Here is a 22,112-nt window from a genome sequence, read left to right as displayed (position 1 = left end):
ATTTCAAAGCCAGCAGTTGGGTGGTTATTCCAGCATCGGTCGGCTTTATAAATTTCAAGGTGGTAGTGGAACTGTATTATCCCTTAGTCGCTTCTTACGACACCCACGCTGCTGTATATACTGCTGGCATTAAAGAATATAGCCAGCACCTCTCATAAAAAAGGTAGATATATTAAACCCTTTATGAAAAGGAAAAGTAATTAGCCACAAGTATACCGAGGCTATGGTTAATCAGTGATGACGTCCAATTGATCAAAGTCTCGGTTGATTTATGAATTTTTATCAAATTTCATTAGCGCTTAATACTAACGAGCAAATATAATTTTGAATATTAAGCATCTCATATTATACTGAAACAAATAAATACCTACACTTATATTATCAAATTATTTAATATTGATTTTGCCGCTTTTTTATATTTGTATGAAAGAAACTCTTTTGGAAAAGTTAACAAGAATATCAAAAAATTAGATGACATCGTTAAAAGGTAACTGCAGTAAAATAGTATATTAGGATGTATTTCATTCGTAAGTAAGAGAGCTAAATGTGTTGTGTGTGAAATTCCGGTGATGTTAAGATGGTCGGAATTAATGCATGAAACAAAACATTTGATGAGTTAAAAATTGGTAGAAAATAATTCCTTTATCCTTATTCTCAATAAATTGAAATTAAAAGTTACAATTTTGGATACCATGGCATGGTTTGTCTTTACATGTATCATGACAATGTTTTGACAATTTATTATAAAAAAAAAGAAAACTGCAAAGTGACAATACACGCAATTTAACTCTACCGATAAAAACATTTAGATTAGTAATCTAGATAAGCTAGTTATAATTAAAGTCATATTGATAAACACATTTACTTAATATTACAATTATTAATTAATTCAGATCATTTTAAGAGTCATCTTCAGAAATATTGCCTAAAGGTAATTCTTCACATTCGATCTGAAAAATAAAAGAAAATAATAATAAAAAAATAGCAAATTAAATACTAAATATACATAATTAAAAACTAGATTTTAATATTTGATATGCTAGTTTTTAAATTTAATTTATTTTAATCGACCCTTTTAGAATTTATGGAAGTACTATTTACCCCCACTTAGATCTTCAATTCGCACCTCGTCATCCTAATCGCGCCCTTATCGCAACTTTCGTAAAATGATTCATGTTTAGGATCGTGTAGTGTTATCTTTCTATCAGAAATATGATCAAATGAAAATAACGAAATGACCTCGAATACAACAAAAAATTAAGGATGTGACGAATACTAAAATACTCTCCTTATTAATTTGAATTTTAAACAAGAATATCAAATTGAAATCGGGTTATACATTCTCGGTTAAGTCAGACAATAGCATATATTTTTTGGGTCGGAGGCTTAAAATGATACTTAATTGAAAAGAATTGAAAAATGTGGAAAAAAAAAATAGCGTGAGAATTATTTATATGCGATCGATTTGAGTGCTGGAAGTGAACTAAAATAGTCCATTACTTTAGAAGAGGGAATACTTAAGATAATATATATATAGGATAATGACCGTTCTCCAAGATGGAAACGAACGCAGGATCGTTTCCATTGACGTATTTTTGTTACCACAAGAACGGCAGTCAATCTAGCTAGAAATCGTTAACTTAAGAGGTTTAAGGGAAGTCAACTGAGAGTTTGAGTCTTACCAAAGTCTCGTGATCTGGGACTCTAGACAGTAAATCGAGGACTTCGTTGTTCGGTATCCTGTCGGGTCTTAACAACTTCCTCGTAAATTTATGTATTCCTGCAAAATAAAACATGTCTGTGTATCATATCTATAAATAAAATATAATATAAAATTAGTAGTTTTATTTCGTGAAAAGTAGAAGATATCTGCAATTGATAGACAGCATTATTCTCTACACATGTTTTTCTCGAAAATTGCATTGCATATGCCCCATTTTTTCATTAAATTTACTCGTCTATAATTGCCTCACAGAATTAACATGCTTATTCACTTTCGACTATATTCAGTTAAATGGTCATTAGATTCGTAACAATACGCGTGACAAGGAAATCGAAATACCTTCTGGATTTTTGAAAACACTAGGATTTAAGCAAGTATCGAAATAATTGGATTTGTGAATCTCAAAAAGCTGTCAAAACTATAAATATTTTATTTTTGAATAGCAGGAAAATCTGAATAACAGAGGATAAGAAGTAACATGAAAAAGTATTAAGATGCTGGTATATTATTAATTTTGATGGACATTTTAACATTAACTCTTGAAAGAGTATTTAAGAATTTAGACCCCAATAGTATACCCGAGAAAAATATGTTACTATAATTATGTTACTGTTACCGAAATTAAATAATTTGTACGGTAGAAGAAAATTAAGCTATAAAATACCACATCTTATAAAAGAACTTCCTTAGCTTTGCGGGAATTTTTAACAGCAAAAAACATAAAAACGTACCTAAAAATATTTTATTATTAATATACAATAACACCAAATCTTAAATTAATTAAAAAAAAAACTTTAACTGAATTAAATTAAATTGTTTGGTCGGTCTATACAGCGTTTAACCTATTGATGTGTGACGATTATTATATAATTAATAAATGCTGTGATAGTAGAATGATGTACTTCAGCATAAAGTCGAATACCTAGTCACCAGTTGATAATGTCGACAACACAAATGTCCGGTAAAACTCGAATGAGTTTATGTGGCATCTCTTTATTAGTGATTGTACTTTATATTATTTCGTCTATCTTAATAAAAAAAAAAAAGTATATACAAAGTTTAGATCTATGTAACTTGTACAAGTTACCGTGGATTTGCCCACACCTAGCGACCTCAAGAATCTTCAAGCTTGCGCTTGGCATAGAGCGTGTATTGACGAGTGGATGTAACCGCATTTGGCGTCCCAGGACACTGCTCAGTCTGTTGCAGATTTTACGAAGCTTTTTGTATAAATTCAAGTTTTCTTCGCGTCACACGCACACTCACTTTTTTTCGTCGCACACTTTGTCGCGTTTAGCCACTTTCCTTTTGATAATAGGTGTATATAGGGAGCAAGAAAATGTTTAATTCGCACAGATTTTAGAGGTGCGTGTGTATCGTAAATTGAAATCAGTTCAGCAGTAAATGAAACGACTATATGGTTTATAATGTCTGCCGCGAGTGTAGTGAACCAATCGCTATTTTCATATCCTCTCTCAAGCGTCCTCAATTTATATGCTTAAAATTTCGCTGAAAAATAATTTTATCTCTACCCTTGGCCAAGCGTACTTTATATGCCAGAAAAATAAGGTCATGGTTTGAAAAGGTGGCTGTCGTCTGCTTATGAGAGATAGCGAGGTTAGGGTTGGAGATAAAGGTCGATGAGTGAAGATATGAAGAGTTGTGAAAGTAATGTGTTGTTGTAATAATGTTGTAAAATATGTATACTAGCGAACTGCCCCAGCTTCTTGCGGGTAGTGTTATAATGATCTTAGTGACAGCGGGGATCACATCAATGGAGTCCTGAGACGCGACGTGTCAGTTTGACTTCCGTGGTTGATTTGATTTTTGCTCGTAATTTTTTGTTTGCCGATAACTCCTAAGATATATATTTAAATTATGTGGTGTAAAATAATGTCATAATGTATGTACCTAAAATACTTAAGGTATTTAATATATTTAAATTGATAAGGATCAATCCTTTACCTATTCGTTTAAATATTAATAAAAGCGTTGTACGTTTTTTTGAAGTTCGAATGAGTATAATAGGATATTTTTCAAGTAGTATTCCACCACACGTCGTTATCTTAAAGGAAAAAAGCAGCCGTTTGCGTTGAAAGCTCCCAGATGGCTTAATTTATACAAATTATACACCTAATCTTTCCTTGACAACTACTATATCTATAAATGAAAGCTGAATTTAAATTAGTTTAGTTTATCGCGAACAGACAAAGATAGACAATGGGGCATTTCGTTGTATAATATGTTAAGATATTGTATATGTATATTGGTCATTATATATAATAGACAAAATCATTAACAACGTTTAAAAACTACGTTAAGAATATGAATTTTAAACTGAAGTACAAAAATTTGTTTTAAATTGTCTGATTTGAAATAAGTTTTTGTAGTATTAAAGATCAACTGCGTCACAATTCATAGTTCCTGCTAGTAAATTTGTTATAATATTGTGTATATCTACTTACACATCGATTATTTTGATATAAGTCGTAATAATTGCAGTTGAAACACGAAGAGGACGAAACACAAAATTGTAACTATAAGTTTTCGAGATCGCAATAACGAAACCGCATAAATGTTTTTGCAATTTTCAAAAAAATAAATTTAAATTTTATTTATTTATTTATTTATGTAAAAATAATTTAATAAATAAAAAAAAAAGCAAATTATTCGGTTTAAGATTACATTAATCATAAAAAATTTGTTAATTTAGTTACGCTGTACTTGTATTTCATGCAAAACGTGACTAAAATTATAATATAACAAAGTTTTTTTTCAAAAGTCATTGCGGGGTTTTCCCAAGGTTCTTCTGAAACCGAATCTTGGCCGTTTCAGGGATTAGCCAAAAGAAACAGACAGACAGACAGACAGAATGTATGTTCGGGGATAATTTCGTCGTTTATGAACCGATTCTTTTTTTTGTTGGAAAGGAGATATCCCAAGTGTGGTACCATGATAAAGAAATTATTTATATTTATTTTATTTTAAAATATAGCCAAAATAGCGACCGTTGTATTAATCTATGTAAAATAAACAGAAAAAAGTTTACCCCATATTATACAGATATAGTTGAAAGGTATCAAGTACATCACCAATGTTACAGCCGCAATGAGAAATATTGCCAAGCAACTCACAAACGGAATAGTAAAATTGTATAGACTGAAAATTAAAAGTTGAAGTTATAAGAATAATGTGAATTTAAAGAAAAAAATAACAAACGATGTAAGAGTAAAGCAAGTTAAAATTTGAATCCATACTTACTTTTTTACGGATTCTCCTAAGCTTGCAAATTTTCCTATAATATTTTGGATTGAGAGGAGGATTTCTTGAATGCTGTTTAATTTCTGCCGCAGTGACACGCTTTTATCATCCTGAAAATTTATTTATAATAAAAAATATACATGAAAAATTTTTTTAACCACTTCTGAATTGGTAAGGTACCTGCACCATTTATTAAATAAAACTAAATATATGTATTTACCTTATCATTTTTGGAATCAAGTTGTAATCGTGATTTTTCTTTTCCTGTTAAAGAAGATTTTTTATTCAATTATAAAACCATAAACCAACAATAAACAATCATAATATAATATCAAATTCGATGCATTATAGAAGAATTATTATTTACCAACAGGCTTATACCAAATGAATGGAATGACTAACAAAAGGGGTAGCATCCAAATTTTAGCATTTAAACAAAATACTATCCATATCAACAAAGCTATTGCATTCGATCTCGTTGACTCCCATTCAAAACATGTTCTGAAAATAAAATTCATATTATACCTACTTATGACCTACTTAAAGTATCTTGAACACTCATGAACAATAAAAACACAGGTTATTTTTTCTTTATATCTATTATAAAGTAAGCGATTACTAAATAAAACATTTTAGCAAAAAATTAAATTATTAAATGTATAACGAGCAGCTTTAATGCGACGTAAACATATATTGCAAAATAATGTTTGAGGGGTCAGCTAGTAACATATAATATTTAATATTGGTATGATGCTACTTTTCAGTAGTTAAATAACATTGTATAGTAGTTGTATCTATCTCTTATGTATATATAGGGACAATTGCTTTGAGTCACAATGATGCTACAGAATCAAAAATTTTTTATGGGACAACATGAAATTATATTTTTAACCGACTTCAAAAAAGGAGGATTTTATCAATTCGACCGTATATATATATATATATATATATATATATATATATATATATATATATATATATATATATATATATCTATAATATATATAAACGCGAAAGGTCATTCATCACGAAATCTCCGAAACTATAACACTACAAACTTGAAATTTGGCAAGTAGGCTCCTTATAAGACGGAGGCATCCGCTAAGAACGGATTTTACGAAACTCGACCCCTAAGGGGGTGAAATGGGGGTTGCAAGTTTGTATGAACGTCTTATGATTTTGAAGTAAGAGACTTGAAATTTAAAATGTATGCTCTATAGATGATGAGAAGGTGTTCAAATAATATATCTTTAGAAATCAACTCCCTTTTGGGGTTGAATCGGGGGATGGTAGGTTGACTCACTCATCACGAAATCTCCGAAACTATAACACCTACAAACTTGAAATTTAGCAGAAAGGCTTCTTATAGAGTGTAAACATCCGCTAAGAACGGATTTTACAAAATTCAACCCCTAAAGGGATAAAACGGGGGTTGGAAGTTTGTATGAAAGTCCCATGATTTTGAAGTACGAGACTTGAAATTTAAAATGTATGCCTTATAGATAATGAGAAGGAGTCCAAATAATCTATCTTTAGAAATCAACTTTCTTTTGGGGTTAAAACGGGGGATGGTAGGTTTACTCACTCACCACGAAATCTCCGAAACTATAACACCTAAAAACTTGAAATTTGGCAGATAGGCTCCTTATAGGGCGTAAACATTCGCTAAGAACGGGTTTTACGAAATTCGACCCCTAGAGGGGTAAAACGGGGGTTGGAAGTTTGTATGAAAGTCCTATGTTTTTGAAGTAAACGACTTGAAATTTAAAATGTATGCTCCATAGATGGTGAGGAGGTCTCTAAACAATGTATCTTTAGAAATCAACTTCCTTTCGGGGTTAAAACGGGGATGGTACATTGACTCATTCATCACGAAATCTCTGAAACTATAACAGTTACAAATTTGACGTTTGATAGGTAGGTTCCTTATAGAGCGTAAACATCCGCTAAGAACAAATTTTACGAAACTCGACCCCTAAGGGGATAAAACGGGGGTTGGAAGTTTGTACGAAAGTCCTATGTTTTTGAAGTAAGAGACTTGAAATTAAAAGTGTATGCTCTATAGATGGTGAGGAGGTGTCCAAATAATGTATATTTAGAAATCAACTCCTTTTTGGGGTTAAAACGGGTGTTCGTAGGTTGACTCACTGATCACGAAATCTCCAAAACCATAACACTTACAAACTTGAAATTTAGCAGGTAGGCTCCTTATAAATCGTAGACATCCGCTAAGAACGGATTTTACGAAACTCGACCCCTAAGGGAGTAAAACGGGGGTTGGAAGTTTGTATGAAAGTCTTATTTTTTTGAAGTAAGCTACTTGAAATTTAAAATGTATACTCTATAGATGGTGAAGAGGTATCCAAATAATGTATCTTTAGAAATAAATTCTCTTTTGGGGTTAAAACAGGGGATGGTAGATTGACTCATTCATCGCGAAATCTCCGAAACTATAAGAGCTACAAATTTAATATTTGACAGATAGGTTCCTTATAAGACGTAGACATTTACTAAGAATTGATTTTACGAAACTCGACCCTTAAAGGGGTAAAACGGGGGTTGGAAGTTTGTATGAAAGTCCTATGTTTTTGAAGTAAGAGACTTGAAATTTAAAATGTATGCTCTATAGATGATGAGAAAGTGTAAAAATAATGTATCTTTAAAAATAACCTCCCTTTTGGGGTTGAAACGGGGGGTGGTAGGTTGATTCACTCATCACGAAATCTCCGAAACTATAACAGCTACAAATTTGACATTTGGCAGGTTGGTTTCTTATAGGGCGTAGACACCCGCTAAGAACGGATTTTACGAAACTCGACCCCTAAGAGGATAAAAAGGGGGTTGGAATTTTGTATGAAAGTCCTATGTTTTTGAAGTAAACGACTTGAAGTTTAAAATGTATGCTCTATAGATGGTGAGGAGGTGTCCAAACAATGTATCTTTAGAAATCAACTCCTTTTTGGGGTTAAAACGGGGGATGGTAGATTGACTCATTCATCACGAAATCTCCGAAACTATAACAGCTACAAATTTGACATTTGATAGGTAGGTTTCTTATAGGGCTTAAACATCCGCTAAGAACAAATTTTACGAAACTCGACCCATAAGATGGTGAGGAGGTCTCTAAACAATGTATCTTTAGAAATCAACTCCCTTTCGGGGTTAAAACGGGGGATGGTACATTGACTCATTCATCACGAAATCCCCGAAACTATAACAGCTACAAATTTGACATTTGATAGGTAGGTTCCTTATAGAGCGTAAACATCTGCTAAGAACAAATTTTACGAAACTCGACCCCTAAGGTGATAAAACGGGGGTTGGAAGTTTGTACGAAAGTCTATGTCTTTGAAGTAAGAGACTTGAAATTTAAAATATATGCTCTATAGATGGTGAGGAGGTGTCCAAATAATACATCGTAATCTATATATATATATATATAAAAGAGAAAGGTCACTGACTCACTCATCACGAGAAAACAGCTGGAAGGTCCATCCATCTAGGATGGATAAAGATGAAATTTGGCAGGGAGGTAGATTATAGTTAGTAGATAATAGTAGTAGAGTAGAGAGATTTAGCGATATTCCAGGGGGTTTAATTGGGGTTGATAGTTTGTATGAAACATATACAGCCTGAAAATAAAACTAAAAATGTGGTGTATAGAGAGGTTTTATAAAAACAAGTATTAAATTATACTAAATTGTGCCTTTTAAAAAGTTACTCAGTGTGATAAGCATTTCAAGTGACTGAAATAAAAAAAAATGCGTTAAACATCTTAACAGTAATGTATATCTTCATAACCACGCGGATGTAGTCGCGGGCAACAGTTAGTGTATTATAAAACAAAGTCCCCAAAAGTGTATGTGATCGATTTCCTCAAAATCTACTGAACGGATTTTCATGCGGTTCAAGAGGAAGGTTTACGGAACGGCTAAGCCGATTATACAATACAATACAATACAAATATACTTTATTGTAAAACCAAAAACAATACAAATAACATAAAAGAAAAAGAAACAAGTGAGAAATAATAATAGTAATAATAACAAAAAAGGAATGTACAAAGGCGGTCTTATCGCTAAAGAGCGATCTCTTCCAGACAACCTTTAGAAAAAGGACATGAATAAGAATAAAGCGGCATAGAGGTGTACTTTAAAATAATATATGTAAACACATATAATTATATACTATACATACACTTGAATAGATATAATTACAGGCATGAAACTACATATAAGAGTACATACATAAACATACATATACATACATACATAGATTTTTTTTTTTTTTAATATATAGACTAGCGCTTGACTGCGATCTCACCTGAAGGCAAGTGCAGATGCAGCCTAAGGTGGTGCGCGCTTGCCTAGAAGATGCCTATTCACTCTTGATTTAAAGATACCCAAGTTATAGTTCGTTGGAAAAACGGAAGCCGGAAGGGCATTCCAAATTTTTGCGGTGCGTATTAGGAACGAGGAAGCAAATCGTTTAGTGCGAGATCGTGGGATTTCAACCACATAGCGGTGCAGATTCATGCGATGCCTTGCGGTTCGGTGGTAGAAAGGTGATGGTGGAACCAAATTGTATAGTTCTAGAGCACACTCTCCGAAATATAATCTGTAAAATACCGACAAACAAGCAACCTTGCGCCGATGTTCGAGACTTTGAAGTCTAGAGCGAACCAGCGATTTGTCACCGATGAGTCTTCTGGCGCGTCGATCCACAGAATCCAAAGCAGCGAGCTGGTACTTGGCAGAGCCATCCCATAAGTGGCTGCAGTACTCCATACACGATCGAACTTGTGCTTGGTAGAGAGTAAGAAGCTGTTCCGGTCTGAAGTACTGCCTGACTTTATTGAGGATACCAAGTTTCCTACCAGCAATTTTTGCCTTGGACTCTATGCATTGTCCGAACTTCATATTAGACGAAATATTTATGCCTAGAAGATCAATACTATCGGTGATCGGTACAGATACACCCCGGAAAGTCGGAGCTAATGGGAATGGACTCCGTTTAGCAGTGAAAAGACACGCTTGTGTTTTGGAAGCATTAAACTTGACTAGGTTGGCGTCACCCCAATCGGATACCTCTTTCAAAGCCAAATTCATGCGTTCAACCAGGGCCTCTCTATGCTCATGAGTTTCAGCCCCACCAGCTCGGGGACCGGACACGTATCTCTCCGTAACAGTGCTGTCATCCGCGTATCCAAAGATACCGGGCCTGAGGAGGTCATTTATGTGAATCAAGAAGAGGGTTGCAGAGAGAACTGATCCCTGAGGGACACCGGCATTAACCGCCATCAAGTCAGACGAGGAGCCATCTAAGACCACCCGAAATGATCGCCCACTCAGGAAATCTGATATCCAGTCACACAAGCTCGGGGGTATTCCGTAAGCTGAAAGCTTGCTCAATAGGCTCTCATGCCAGACCCGGTCAAATGCCTTCGATACATCGAGTGAGACAGCTAGCGCCTCTCCGTGCTTGTCCAAGGCTTCGCCCCAGATGTGCGAGGCGTACACTAAAAGATCCCCCGTGGACCTGTTACGGCGGAAACCGTATTGCTGGTCCGACAGGAGGTCATTCAACTCGAGGTATGCTAGGAGCTTATCATTCAGTATACGCTCCAAACTTTTACACAGTATGGAGGTGATCGCGATAGGTCTATAGTTAGCCGGGTCGGCACGACTACCTTTTTTTGGTACAGGTTGTACGTTGGCAATCTTCCATGCTTTAGGAACTTTTTGAACGGATTTTAGAGAGAGGCGGTACAAGCGCGTGAGAATAGGAGACAACTCAGGAGCACAGTGTTTAAGTACTCTTGCTGGTATCCCGTCAGGGCCACTAGCCTTATTCACATCCAAGTTACGGAGTACTCTCAAAACCTCAGTTTGGCGAATGCGTAGTTCTGACATAACAGAGTCGCAAGGTGGATGTCTGAGCGGTGAGGCACTACCTGCATCAAGGAGCGAATTTTCTGCAAACAGATTCGCCAAAAGGTTAGCCTTGTCTGTCGCAGTAAAGGCCAGCGATCCATCTGGTTTAAGCAGAGGAGGCAGCGAGGGACGGCAGAAGCTCATTTCAACCGACTTAGATAGTGACCAAAATGCTCTACTACCGCGCGGATGGGAAGCTAATTGGGCTCCGATGCGATTAATACGGTTGAAACGAGCTTTTTTAAGAACCCTTTTGTAGGACTTGGCAGCAGAGTTGAACGCTCTCTTCCTCGTAGTGATGTCCGGAGATTTAAGGGTACGGGCTTCAGCCCACGCTGCAAACGCTGAGTCCTTACGGGCTGCAGCTTCGGCACATTCTGCATTATACCACCTAGGGATCTTGCCATCTAGTGATACATCAGCAAATGGAATGAAGTACTCCATCCCCTGACGTATCACTTCAGATATTTCTTGTTCGCAACTCGACGGATCACAGGAAGAGAAGCAAGTCCGCCGCCAAGGGTAGGATGCAAAAAAGTGTCGCATCTCATCCCAATCTGCCGACTTATATCGCCACACACGTCTGGTTCCGGTAGGACCTGTATCCAGAGGGTGAAAGTTAGATACTGACTTTACCACACAGTGATCAGATGTGCCCAGGGGAGCTGCAACTGATACCGAGGACCGGTCTGGGTCAGTTGTCAACAGAAGGTCCAAACAATTAGGTGTGTGGTCGTCAACGTCGGGTACTCGTGTTGCTTCTTGGACTAGCTGAGTAAGATCTAGCGACAGGCCAAATTTGAGCGCCTCTCTCCCGGCGTGGTCGGTATTCTGGTATGGGAACAGCCAGTCTTGGTGGTGAGCGTTAAAATCCCCCAGAAATACCATTTGGGCAGCTGGATACCGACGTTGGACCATGTCAGCCGTCTCACTGAGATAGTCGAACATCCGAGTCGTCTCCTGATCACCACTGTGGGACCGATAGGTACAGGCATACACAATCTGCTCCATGCCCGTGTCCAATAAACACCACATGATGGAAAGGCTAGGTATCTCTAAGTTACGGAGACGCCGGCAGCAGACATCATCACGAGCAAACAAACAGACTCCAGCGTGAGATTTAAAATTATGTTCGAGCGAATACCCAGGGTACTGCAGGTACGTTACATCTGCTGGGCTACCTATTTGCGTCTCCGTAAGGAAAAGTAAATGCGGCCTCTCAGTCTCCAGGTGGTGGTGGACTGCATCGAGATTGGAGTGCAATCCTCGTATGTTGGTGAGGTGCACTTTGAGAGAGAGGAGGTGCAGCCGCTGTTTAACCTTACTTTTTTTCTTGTTCTTCATTGTGGTCAAGGGGTGAATAGGAGGGGAAATGGTAGTTGTACGAGGGGCTACGTCTATAGACTCCACGATTTTTACAGAAACCACACTAAAGAAGACTCGACTGGAGACCGCGGGGACGCCCGAACCCCCCAGGAAATCGCCATCGGGTCCTCTCACCGGTCGCCAACCGGCACGATGGAAGCCATCCCTGGATTTTTCGCTAGGTGGCGGGGCAGCCTTTCATAGGTGGCGAACCTACTAGTTGGGCCCCCTACTGCCTGCGGTCGGCCAGCGGTGCACCGTGCTTCGGATCCCGCTACCCTCCAGGTCGAGACGTCCGCCGCAGTGACTACGCAGATCAGGATCCTGTCACTAGACGCAGCGCAACTGTACATACCCATACCCCTATGATTGGCTATTACGAGCATCGTTCCGGAACGCGAGGCGCCTCACGGCACGACAAGTCGTGTCGCAAGACGCGTCACTTGGCGGCGCGTCTTTGCTCGATGGGTGGTCACACTAGCCACGGCCGAAGCCTACCACTTAAAAAATTTCATACATACATACATACATACATAGAATATAAACAACTAATAGATATTATAAATATAAACGACAGAGCACAAGAGAAATATAGCACGATTATAATGAGAGTTTAACTGGAAGTGTGCCGGGAAAACTTTGTGACACACTGATTTCAACGCGGGCGAAGCCGCGGGCACAGCTAGTATATATATGTATATATATATATATATATATATATATTATGTATGTTCGGGGATAACTTCGTCGTTTATGAACCGATTTTGATAATTCTCTTTTTGTTGGAAAGAAGATATCCCCAGTGTAGTACCGTGATAAGGAAACTAGGATCTGATGACGGGATCCCAGAGAAATCGAGGGAAACTCTCGAAAATCTGAAAAACTTTTTACTGCGTGTACCGATTTAAATTATTTTTAATTTAATCGAAAGCCGTTGTTTATCATGTGGTCACATTTAAATTTCATCGAAATCTGATTACAACTTTTGGAATAATCTTTGATAATCCGTATTTACTTCACTATTTTTTCATCTACCTACGTTGTATTACTTGTCGATATCATTGAAGTCGGTTTTTTTTTCGTTTACCTGCAAACACAATTATGTGTAACGAATTCAAGCTTAATAATATTCTTAAAACTTACTTCATAATAGTAAAGGCATTTACGATCCACGTGTATACAATTTTAGCTCTGGACAAATTTCTCGCAAAGAGATGCCTATCCAATTTTTCACCTGTCACTAAATAATTTACTTCCTTTGGATTTATTACACGAACTGCAGCTTTAACCTTAAAATAAAAATGAACCGAAATAACACTTATGTATACGTGTATTGAACTGTAAACTTTAAAAAAAATATCTTATAAAAAAGAAATATCTAATAACGTACACACATATATGCTTGTGTTATAGGTAACAGCCGATTCTTACATTATAAGTAAATTTTATAATATAATTTTTACATATAAATACGAAGAAACATACGAAGCTAAATATTTCTGTGTTGTCAACCTAAAAGAAGATACTCAAATGGCGAGATGGTTAAGAAATCACAACGTGAGTAAATCTCCAATCGCGTAAATTACGGGAAATCTTAACGACCTATATCCGACTATAGATGATCATATATAATGTTGATTTTGAAGACGAAATATTCGTCGAACGAACTCGATGATAAATTTTCTTTTTGTATTTACGCTAATAAAATCATTAATGAAACTAGTCCTTGTCTATTTTGTCGTATAATTGTATCATTAATGTCAAAAAGTACCGGATTACTTATAATGTCTGTAAAATCTTATCTAATTAATGCATAAATATAATAAAGAGCATTATAAGTACTTACTAAATTCCAAATCATTTTCATTTCTAATAAAATTCTTGGATTGTTGCCTTTTGCCCTTTCTTTAAGGGTATTATCCTTTAGCGAATACCATTGTTTACCTGGTTTTATACTAAGTAATGGTATTAGAACTTTACCAACTTCTTCACATTTCTTCTCATCGTAAACTGTAACTTCTAGAATTGAAGTGATATCAGTTACCATGCTGAAATGACATGGCATTTTAAATTTCATGCTTCTTTTTCATTGATTGAAATATACTGTCGAACGCGATGTCACTTAAGGCATTTTATACCGGTTACCGATATAATCTCTAAAAGCTTATTACTAATTAACTATTACTCTTGAATTCACATTCTGGGAATAGATAGTTATGACAAATAAAGTGGCTTGTAAATATTCTGCTAAATTAAGAGATTGTTAGGATGAACCTGGCTGATAAAAAACTTAATCAACTAAAACTTAAAATTCACTGCGAAATTGACTTGCACTAACAGACTTGTGCCCATTTCGCTGGGCGGCACACTTTTTCATTACTCATCATTATCATCACCATCATCATCATTATCATCACCATCATCATCATTATCATCACTTCAGCCTATCGCAGTCCACTGCTGGACATAGGCCTTTACAACTTCGTGCCAAAAATGGCGTGAACTCATGTGTGTTGCCCAGACTTAGCATCCGATATTTAGCAGCAGCCAGTAAGACGGATCACATCTAATTATCATAAACGGATGGTGGTGATGACCATTTGGTGAGGCTTTATTTTAAAATTATTGAAAAAAAACATACACTGAAAATATTTTCATCCAACTAGGATTGTTTGTTTTATAATCAGTTTGTGTTTGTATTCTTGCGTTATTTAAATTAACAACACAATAACAGTCTTGTCCAGATAAGCCTTTCGCTCCATAGACAATTATGGTTAGCGCACCGACATTTTTAAATTCATCAAATACTCGATACCAAGCCTGTAAAGAATTTATTAAATTAACTAACGTACCTTACTTTCATATAGATAATACTTTGCTCCAAATCTATTTCATAAAATAGATATCTGACAAAATACACTTCAGAGATGGTTATTTGACTTTTTAAATTAATTACAAAATAAAGTTTAATTAGTATCATGCAATAATTTAAAAAAATCGTTTCAACTAATATATTTTTGAGATTAAAGTAATTAACAGTATTTAAATAACTGAGTCACAAGGCAGAAAGCAAAAATCTATAGCTAAAGCAAGCGAATAGCAAGTACATTTGCCAAGCTCTGGGCGTTTATGCTTGTGTATTGTGTGTTTTCCCGGATCCACGATACAGGAGTTAATTCCAATCGGGGCCGTTGAATGTGAGGTGTTTAATCTGTAGTGAATGATAATTTGGCAAACAAAAGTTAGTAAAAAATGTAACTGTATTAATTGTTGCCAGAATTATAATTTAAAACAAAATATCAAAACTATTTTTGTGTTTAATATCTGATTTCGATATATATTTGTATTTGTTTTTACTTTTTTGGTATCGCTGGACTGATTTCATTTCACAGTCTGGTATTCTCAGCAAATCCTTTCATTTGATACCCGTAATGTAGGAAAACAAAAAATTACTATTAGCAAGCCTTTACATTTGGTACCAATATTGTAGTAGTGCATTAAAAATAACTAGTCCGCCATCTTTAAAAGTCCGCTATATTAGATACAGGGTGACATCACTTCATTTTATAATGCTCCCAATGGATCAAACGTGTTTATTAATCTCTTTGTTAAATGTCCATTTGGAATGAAACATAATACTTTCGATTTATTTATCAATTAAATTTGAAAAGTCTGTTTTCCTGTCGATAGCAAAGTATTTTTCATATATAAAGATATCAGATTAAAAAACACTCAACAACACACAAACCATGATTTTCTTGCAGTATACTTATTTTTATGTGTGGTACTTAAATTCTACTTTAATACTCACATATTTATTTTTCATTATAATTTCGTTTCTTTCTAATTCATGTTCATCCATATTATAAATTGTACTAAGTAAAGTGGTTCCACTTATAGTGAGAAGAAAAAAAGTTTTAACGTTAGTGTATTCGCCGTCTAAGCTCAGAAGCATTTTATGAGTTTTTTCTTTTTCCAAGGGTAATAAATCTACAGTGGTTCTAAAAATTTGAAAAAAAAAAAAAGATTGGAAATATTTATCGTAATTAAAACTTATTTGTCGACTTTGTATAGTTTTACCTGCCAATCAAATTGTCTTTATCCCATAAAGTAATTTCTAGAATATTTTCATCTTCAAACAAATGTAAATTAAATAATTCTTGAAATTTGACTTTCGCAGAGAAGCTTTTAGCTAATTTAGATTTATATTTTTCGGTGCCTAACCTAAAATAGGGGAAAAAAGAATTTGTATATGTGTAAATCTAAAGAAATTTGATTTAGTTAAACTTTTTGGGTGTAAAAATTTTACCTAAATTTAAATAATAAAGCCTGTAATTTGTCATCTACCACTTCTTCTAATCCTGTAACTTCGATCAAAACAATTGTAACTGTTGCTATTTTATTTTTTTTATATCCTTTTACCACTTGATATTTCGATGTGTTAGATAAAATATACTGTAAGTAAAATACAAGAATTACAATAATAAAAATAATATGACGGTTTTTGATATAATATTAGCGAATCAGATAAGATTAGTAGATAAAATTGTAATACGGTTTTTATATTTATCGAAACAAGCATACTTTGTCCACTTCGATAGAGTCCTGTCGCTTGTTCTTTTTCTTTTTTTCTTTACCTTCGATTTGCCGTTTTTTAAGTTTCGATTCTATTCTATCACGTATTGATTTAGACGTTGGCGTAATTGGCCCTGAAGAATCATCACTTCCTTTTGAAACTTCGTTTAACCTTAAAAATTTTAAATATTTATTTACTATATTAGTAGTGAATACTAATACAAAAATGATATAAAAAAAAACAAAAACTTACGATTCTAGGCTAGTTTTGAAAAATTCCGTATGAAAAAAATCGTATTCACGTTCGTCTTCACATTCACTACCATATTTACTATCACATAAGCTTGGTGTGTAGTTAGATCCTACGACAGTTGCTTTCTTATATACTATTTCTTTTGAGGTAGCATTCTTTTCTTCGTCTTGTACAACAATTATTTCATTATAGGAATTGCTTTGTGTCGTATTGACGTTATTGTTAAATTGATTCACAAAACTTAAGTCACTAAAACTGTCAAACTTTTTTTCATTTTTGAAATCGTAACGATTGTCGAGACTGGGCAATAAATCAATTGATTTAGACTTTTCTAGTCTTCTCTGCATTTCTTCGTATTTATTCTGTATTCTTTCGTGCAATTTAGCAATATGGTTTTTCGTGAAACTTTTCGTTTTTCGTTCATATTCCATCTTACACTACACTTTAATTGACAGTTGACTGGACATCACCGTTATCAAAACGTAATTGACGACAAACCTCCAGTACTCGATATCGATTATTGTTTTATGTTATCTGAACTAGTATCTTATCATCGTTCGTTATATATTGTTTTCAATTTTTGAATTCTGTACCGTCACCAATTTGGAAAAAAAAACGATTATAGTAAAAATTAAGATACTAAGATGCTACACTAAATATTGTATAAAAGAAATTAAAAGTTTTTGCAATTTAAGGTATTTTTAGTCAAAAATATCTTAAACTAACATATGAGATAATTAGCCAGTCAGTCTGTCAGTTCAGCCTATTATTGCAGTCCACTGCTGAACAAAGGCCTCCTCAAGTTCGTGCCAAACATACCGTTTTCCGTAATTCTCATACAGCCTACACCGGCAGCGGGTCGGAGGACGTCCCACACTGCGTTTGCCAAGACGCGGTCTTCACTCCAGGACACGTCTGCTTCAACGACCATCGGCCCTGCGGCACAGATGACCAGCCTACTGCCACTTCAACTTGCTAATTCTGTGGGTTAAATCAGTTACTTTCATTCTCTCGTGGATAGCCTAATTTCTAACCCTATCTTTAAAGGAAACCTCAAGTATAGCCCGTTCTGTTGCACGTTGAACGACTTTAAACTTATGAACCAGTTTCTTCATCAGAGTCCACGTCTCGCCTTTGTATGTTAACATAAGCAGGACGCATTGCTCGAAGACATTTGTCTTCAAGAATTGCGGAACTTTCGAAGTAAAGACTTGACGAAGCCTGCCAAACGCTGCTCAGCCCAACCGAATCCTGCTATATAATAGAGATGATAACCAGACATATATTTTTTTCAGTTATGATGGTAGTAGAATTAGTCCCTCGTATTAAGTTAGTGGATCTTGAACTGCATGAGTTACTTTGATTGACCGTAACGTTCATTAGTGATTGTAATATGTTTGAAATGTACCTGAATAAAGCATGTTCTTTTTTAAGTTATCCCATTTATTATAATTTTTTAAATTTGTGCTTGGTATTAGAAAAATTCATTTATCTGTCACGAATATGTTATTTGATAAATCTGGGCATTTAGTTGTACACTTAAAGCATGTCACCAAAATACATTTTACTGTAGTGGAAACGAACAAGACAGTATACCTAGTGATAAGATTAAAGTTACTTAAAAATCTTTGCTATATCATTGTCCATTCTTTTATCTTCTATCATTAAATTCTATTAAAAAAAAACATTAGCTGACCCGGCAATCGATGTTTTGCAATATATATTATTTATAGAATATACCGACCGATTCTCAGACAGTCAAATATGCACAAAAATTTTCATAAGAATCGGTCAAGCCGTTTCAGGGGAATTTGGCCACTAAAACTGTGACTCGCGACTTTTATAATTATATTAGATATATGAAGTAATGCTATAGATCTCATTTTAATTTTTACTCTTTGCATTACAAAGCGAGTTATAAGATTACTAGCTGACCTGGCGAACTTCGTATCACCTTATTTTTTTCTGAAATATAATAATAACATAATATATCAAAATAAAATATAGCCTATCTTTTAAGTTGGATCAAACTGCACACGGTGTGCAAATTTGACTAAAATCGGTTAAGTAGTTTAGGAGTCCATTGAGGACAAACATTGTGACACGAGATTTATATATATTAAGATAGATAATATACAGTAAATGAAATAAATATCGTGCTATGTCAACGGATTTCACTGCAGTGTATGCTATGGATATACTATAAATAATGCCAGACAAATAGACTAAGCTTATTTTATACATAGTTATATTATTTATTATACAAAAAGTTTCCATATAAATTGTTATGGTTAATTTTTAGATATTTGTATTTGTATAAATATTTCTTTCCGGTTTGGATGACTTTCCTTGTGGGTCTCCCCACCGGTCGGTCTCAGTTGCTATCATAAATACCTGATAGCGATCGTTACTCATAGTAGGGAACCTATCCGCAAATCCGCAGCGGAGCAGTACGGTGGATTAAAGCCCCTTAGAATGGATCTCCGTGGCTTCCTTCTCCTGCATGGAGAAAGAGGCCTAAACCCCAAGAAAACAGTGCGATGTTACAGTTTGAATGCAATTTTTGTATTGATTTCTATTGTATATCTTAAACAGGTCTAGTTGTTCATTTTTCACACTTTTATTCGGTCATTTTTATATATTTATTATCATTCATATTAAAAAAAGCTTTAAGTTACACAACTCAGGTATTTTTATCAGAAATCAAACTTAAATAGATTGTGATATATGATTCATTCATAACAAATAATAGTATGAATCAAGTATTACTGATTAAAGGTAGTTAAAATTTACTACTCTTGCTCATATCGATTCAGTAACCGAGAGCTATTCCACAAAATACCTATGTATATAAATTATATTTATAATTTTTTTATCATTCCGAAACGATTTATGAATGGAAATTTTCATTTTTGTGTAAGCGACTCACCTCGTGACCACGGCGTTTGCAACGTCGCCAAAATATCGGGAGTTTCGAAGTGGTAATCGTGGTGAGTGGATAAGTACAAGTGTTGACAGTGATCGTGAAAGCTTAAAAATGTATATGGTATGTGTTAGGACGTAAATAAAACCACAGGTTTTAATTACTATAATCTTTGTTTTAATATTTATTACATATGGACGATCTTATCGCAGCTAGTGACATCAAGTGAAAACTCTAATATTATTTTTAAAACATACAAATTACATTACTCTGTCAATAAGCAACCAACGCTTACATATAAAACCTAGCTTACGAAACGTTGTACATCTTAACAGTATGGTGTAATATTACTAATAAATATTTTTTATATAGCACTATGTTTTAATGCCGGTCCTCTTTAATATAAAGTGATAAAAAAGCAAATAAGTGTGCTAAAAATTTATATCAATAGATAAATATCAAGTGTGACGTCTTAATAACATATCTATGTTTAATTTGTTATCAAATAATAGGTTGGGGAAAAACTCTTTTCGTATTTTTTAATAAAAGTTATAATAAAATCTTTTTTGTTGTATAGTTTGTAACTGGCTGGATTTGATACCATGAAAAGGTTACATTTTAAAAATGAAATTAAAAAGTAAAAAACAATTTTCCGCCACTTTTCTTTTGTTTTTATGTCCACCAAAATGGGTGCATCCAACAAAGAAGGAGCAAAAAAGCGAAAACTGTGACACAAACCCTAAAAAAAATATGTCATGTTTATGGATCTAACACAGTCAGTAAGAGTAGCACGAAATTGCTTCAAGAGTTTTCAGTCCGGAAATTTTGATGTCAAAGATGCATTCCACCCGGTCACGTAGTTACGGATAAACGTGACGTCATTTTTGAAAAAGTGGAGCTAAATCGACGTTTGACAGGTTACGATATAGCTGAAGATGTGATAATTGATCATAAAATAGTTTTAACCTATATGAAAAGGGTTGGCTGTACAAAAAAGCTCGAAATATGGGTGCCACATGAACTCACTTAAAGAAACCTAATGGACCCTGTACTTTTTTGCGAATCGATCTTGAGACGTAATACTATCGGACTATTTTGATTACTGGTGATGAAAAATGGATCACCTTCGATAATGCACGAAAGAGATCGTAGTTAAAGGTGTTGCTGGCCAGCAAGCTACACTATGGCGGAACCTGGATTGAGACGTAATAAGGCGATGTTAAGTGTATGGCGGGATCGGAAGGGCGTCATTCATTATGAGTTTTTACCGCTGGGCAAAACAATCAACAGAAAAGTTGTGGTCTTTTATCACGACAACGCTCCACCATATACATCTTTAGCCATTCAACAAAAATGGACAGAGTTGGACTGGTAAGTCTTAATGCATCCACCATATACCCCCGATCTTGCACCCTCAGATTTCCATCTGTTTCGGGCTTTTCGCTTGTCGCGGTTTTTTAATGAGAAGCGTTAAAATTTCTTCAGCACTGGAATCATGACACTATCTACAAGATGGAGACAAATTATCGAACCAAATGACACATATATATTATAATTAATGTAAATAAATTTTGTAAAATCTTACCTTGAATTTCTATATAAAATACAAAGAAACTTTTTCCCCGACCAACTTTCACATCAATAATTTTAATTTAGAATCGCTTAAATTGTCTTCCATTTTTTGTTTTTGTTATGGTATTAGTAAGACAAGTGTCATATGTACTATGCTCTTAGCATGTATACTTCTTTTATATCTTTTTGGGTTTTTAATTGTAAACGAAAAACATTTTGGCTCTAATTCTATAGATAAAGTACAAGACAATAATAATCATTTATAGAGAAAACCGTACCAGAATAGTCGTGATGTAGATTTCGAATTAAAAATTCTACATTTTCTTTAATTATCTTTCATAACGACTTGTTACTTGAAAATAGGTTATCGTATGTGTATTTGTTTGAATTATAAATAAATTAATTTTGAATACTTTATTTTAATTTTTTTAAAATAATCATGATAATCTACATTCCCTTAATGTTTGTTAAACTATATAATTTGGGTAACATTATTACCAAAAAATC

At 34.6% G+C, this 22,112-nt stretch overlaps 1 protein-coding gene across 1 annotated transcript; it reads right to left on the bottom strand.

Annotated features, from left to right (window-relative positions):
- Positions 1-846: 846 nt before the first annotated feature.
- Positions 847-17,541, bottom strand: LOC123659871 (multiple C2 and transmembrane domain-containing protein-like). The gene is made up of 14 exons (XM_045595036.1): positions 17,111-17,541; positions 16,867-17,029; positions 16,592-16,737; positions 16,363-16,506; positions 16,094-16,283; positions 14,924-15,102; positions 14,129-14,330; positions 13,426-13,571; positions 5,352-5,485; positions 5,205-5,248; positions 4,985-5,094; positions 4,773-4,882; positions 1,683-1,780; positions 847-950 (listed from the first exon to the last, which is right to left on the bottom strand). Exons 1-14 carry the CDS (start codon positions 17,539-17,541, stop codon positions 900-902), a joined length of 2,148 nt encoding a protein of 715 aa, XP_045450992.1. The 3' UTR covers positions 847-899.
- Positions 17,542-22,112: the final 4,571 nt, after the last annotated feature.

The sequence above is a fragment of the Melitaea cinxia genome, chromosome 14, assembly GCF_905220565.1.
Source record: "Melitaea cinxia chromosome 14, ilMelCinx1.1, whole genome shotgun sequence".
Lineage (NCBI taxonomy): Eukaryota > Metazoa > Arthropoda > Insecta > Lepidoptera > Nymphalidae > Melitaea > Melitaea cinxia.
Note: the sequence above shows the minus strand (reverse complement) of the source record. Positions and strands in the feature narration are given on the sequence as shown.

Excerpts from the sequence above, each read along its gene's own strand:
- LOC123659871 (XM_045595036.1), bottom strand. The coding sequence starts at position 17,541 with ATGGAATATGAACGAAAAACGAAAAGTTTCACGAAAAACCATATTGCT. Across the intron at positions 16,284-16,362 it reads AAAGACAATTTGATTGGCAG|AACCACTGTAGATTTATTAC; the intron begins GTAAAACTATAC and ends TCAAATTTTTAG. Across the intron at positions 1,781-4,772 it reads CTATATCTGTATAATATGGG|GAATACATAAATTTACGAGG; the intron begins GTAAACTTTTTT and ends TTTATTTTGCAG.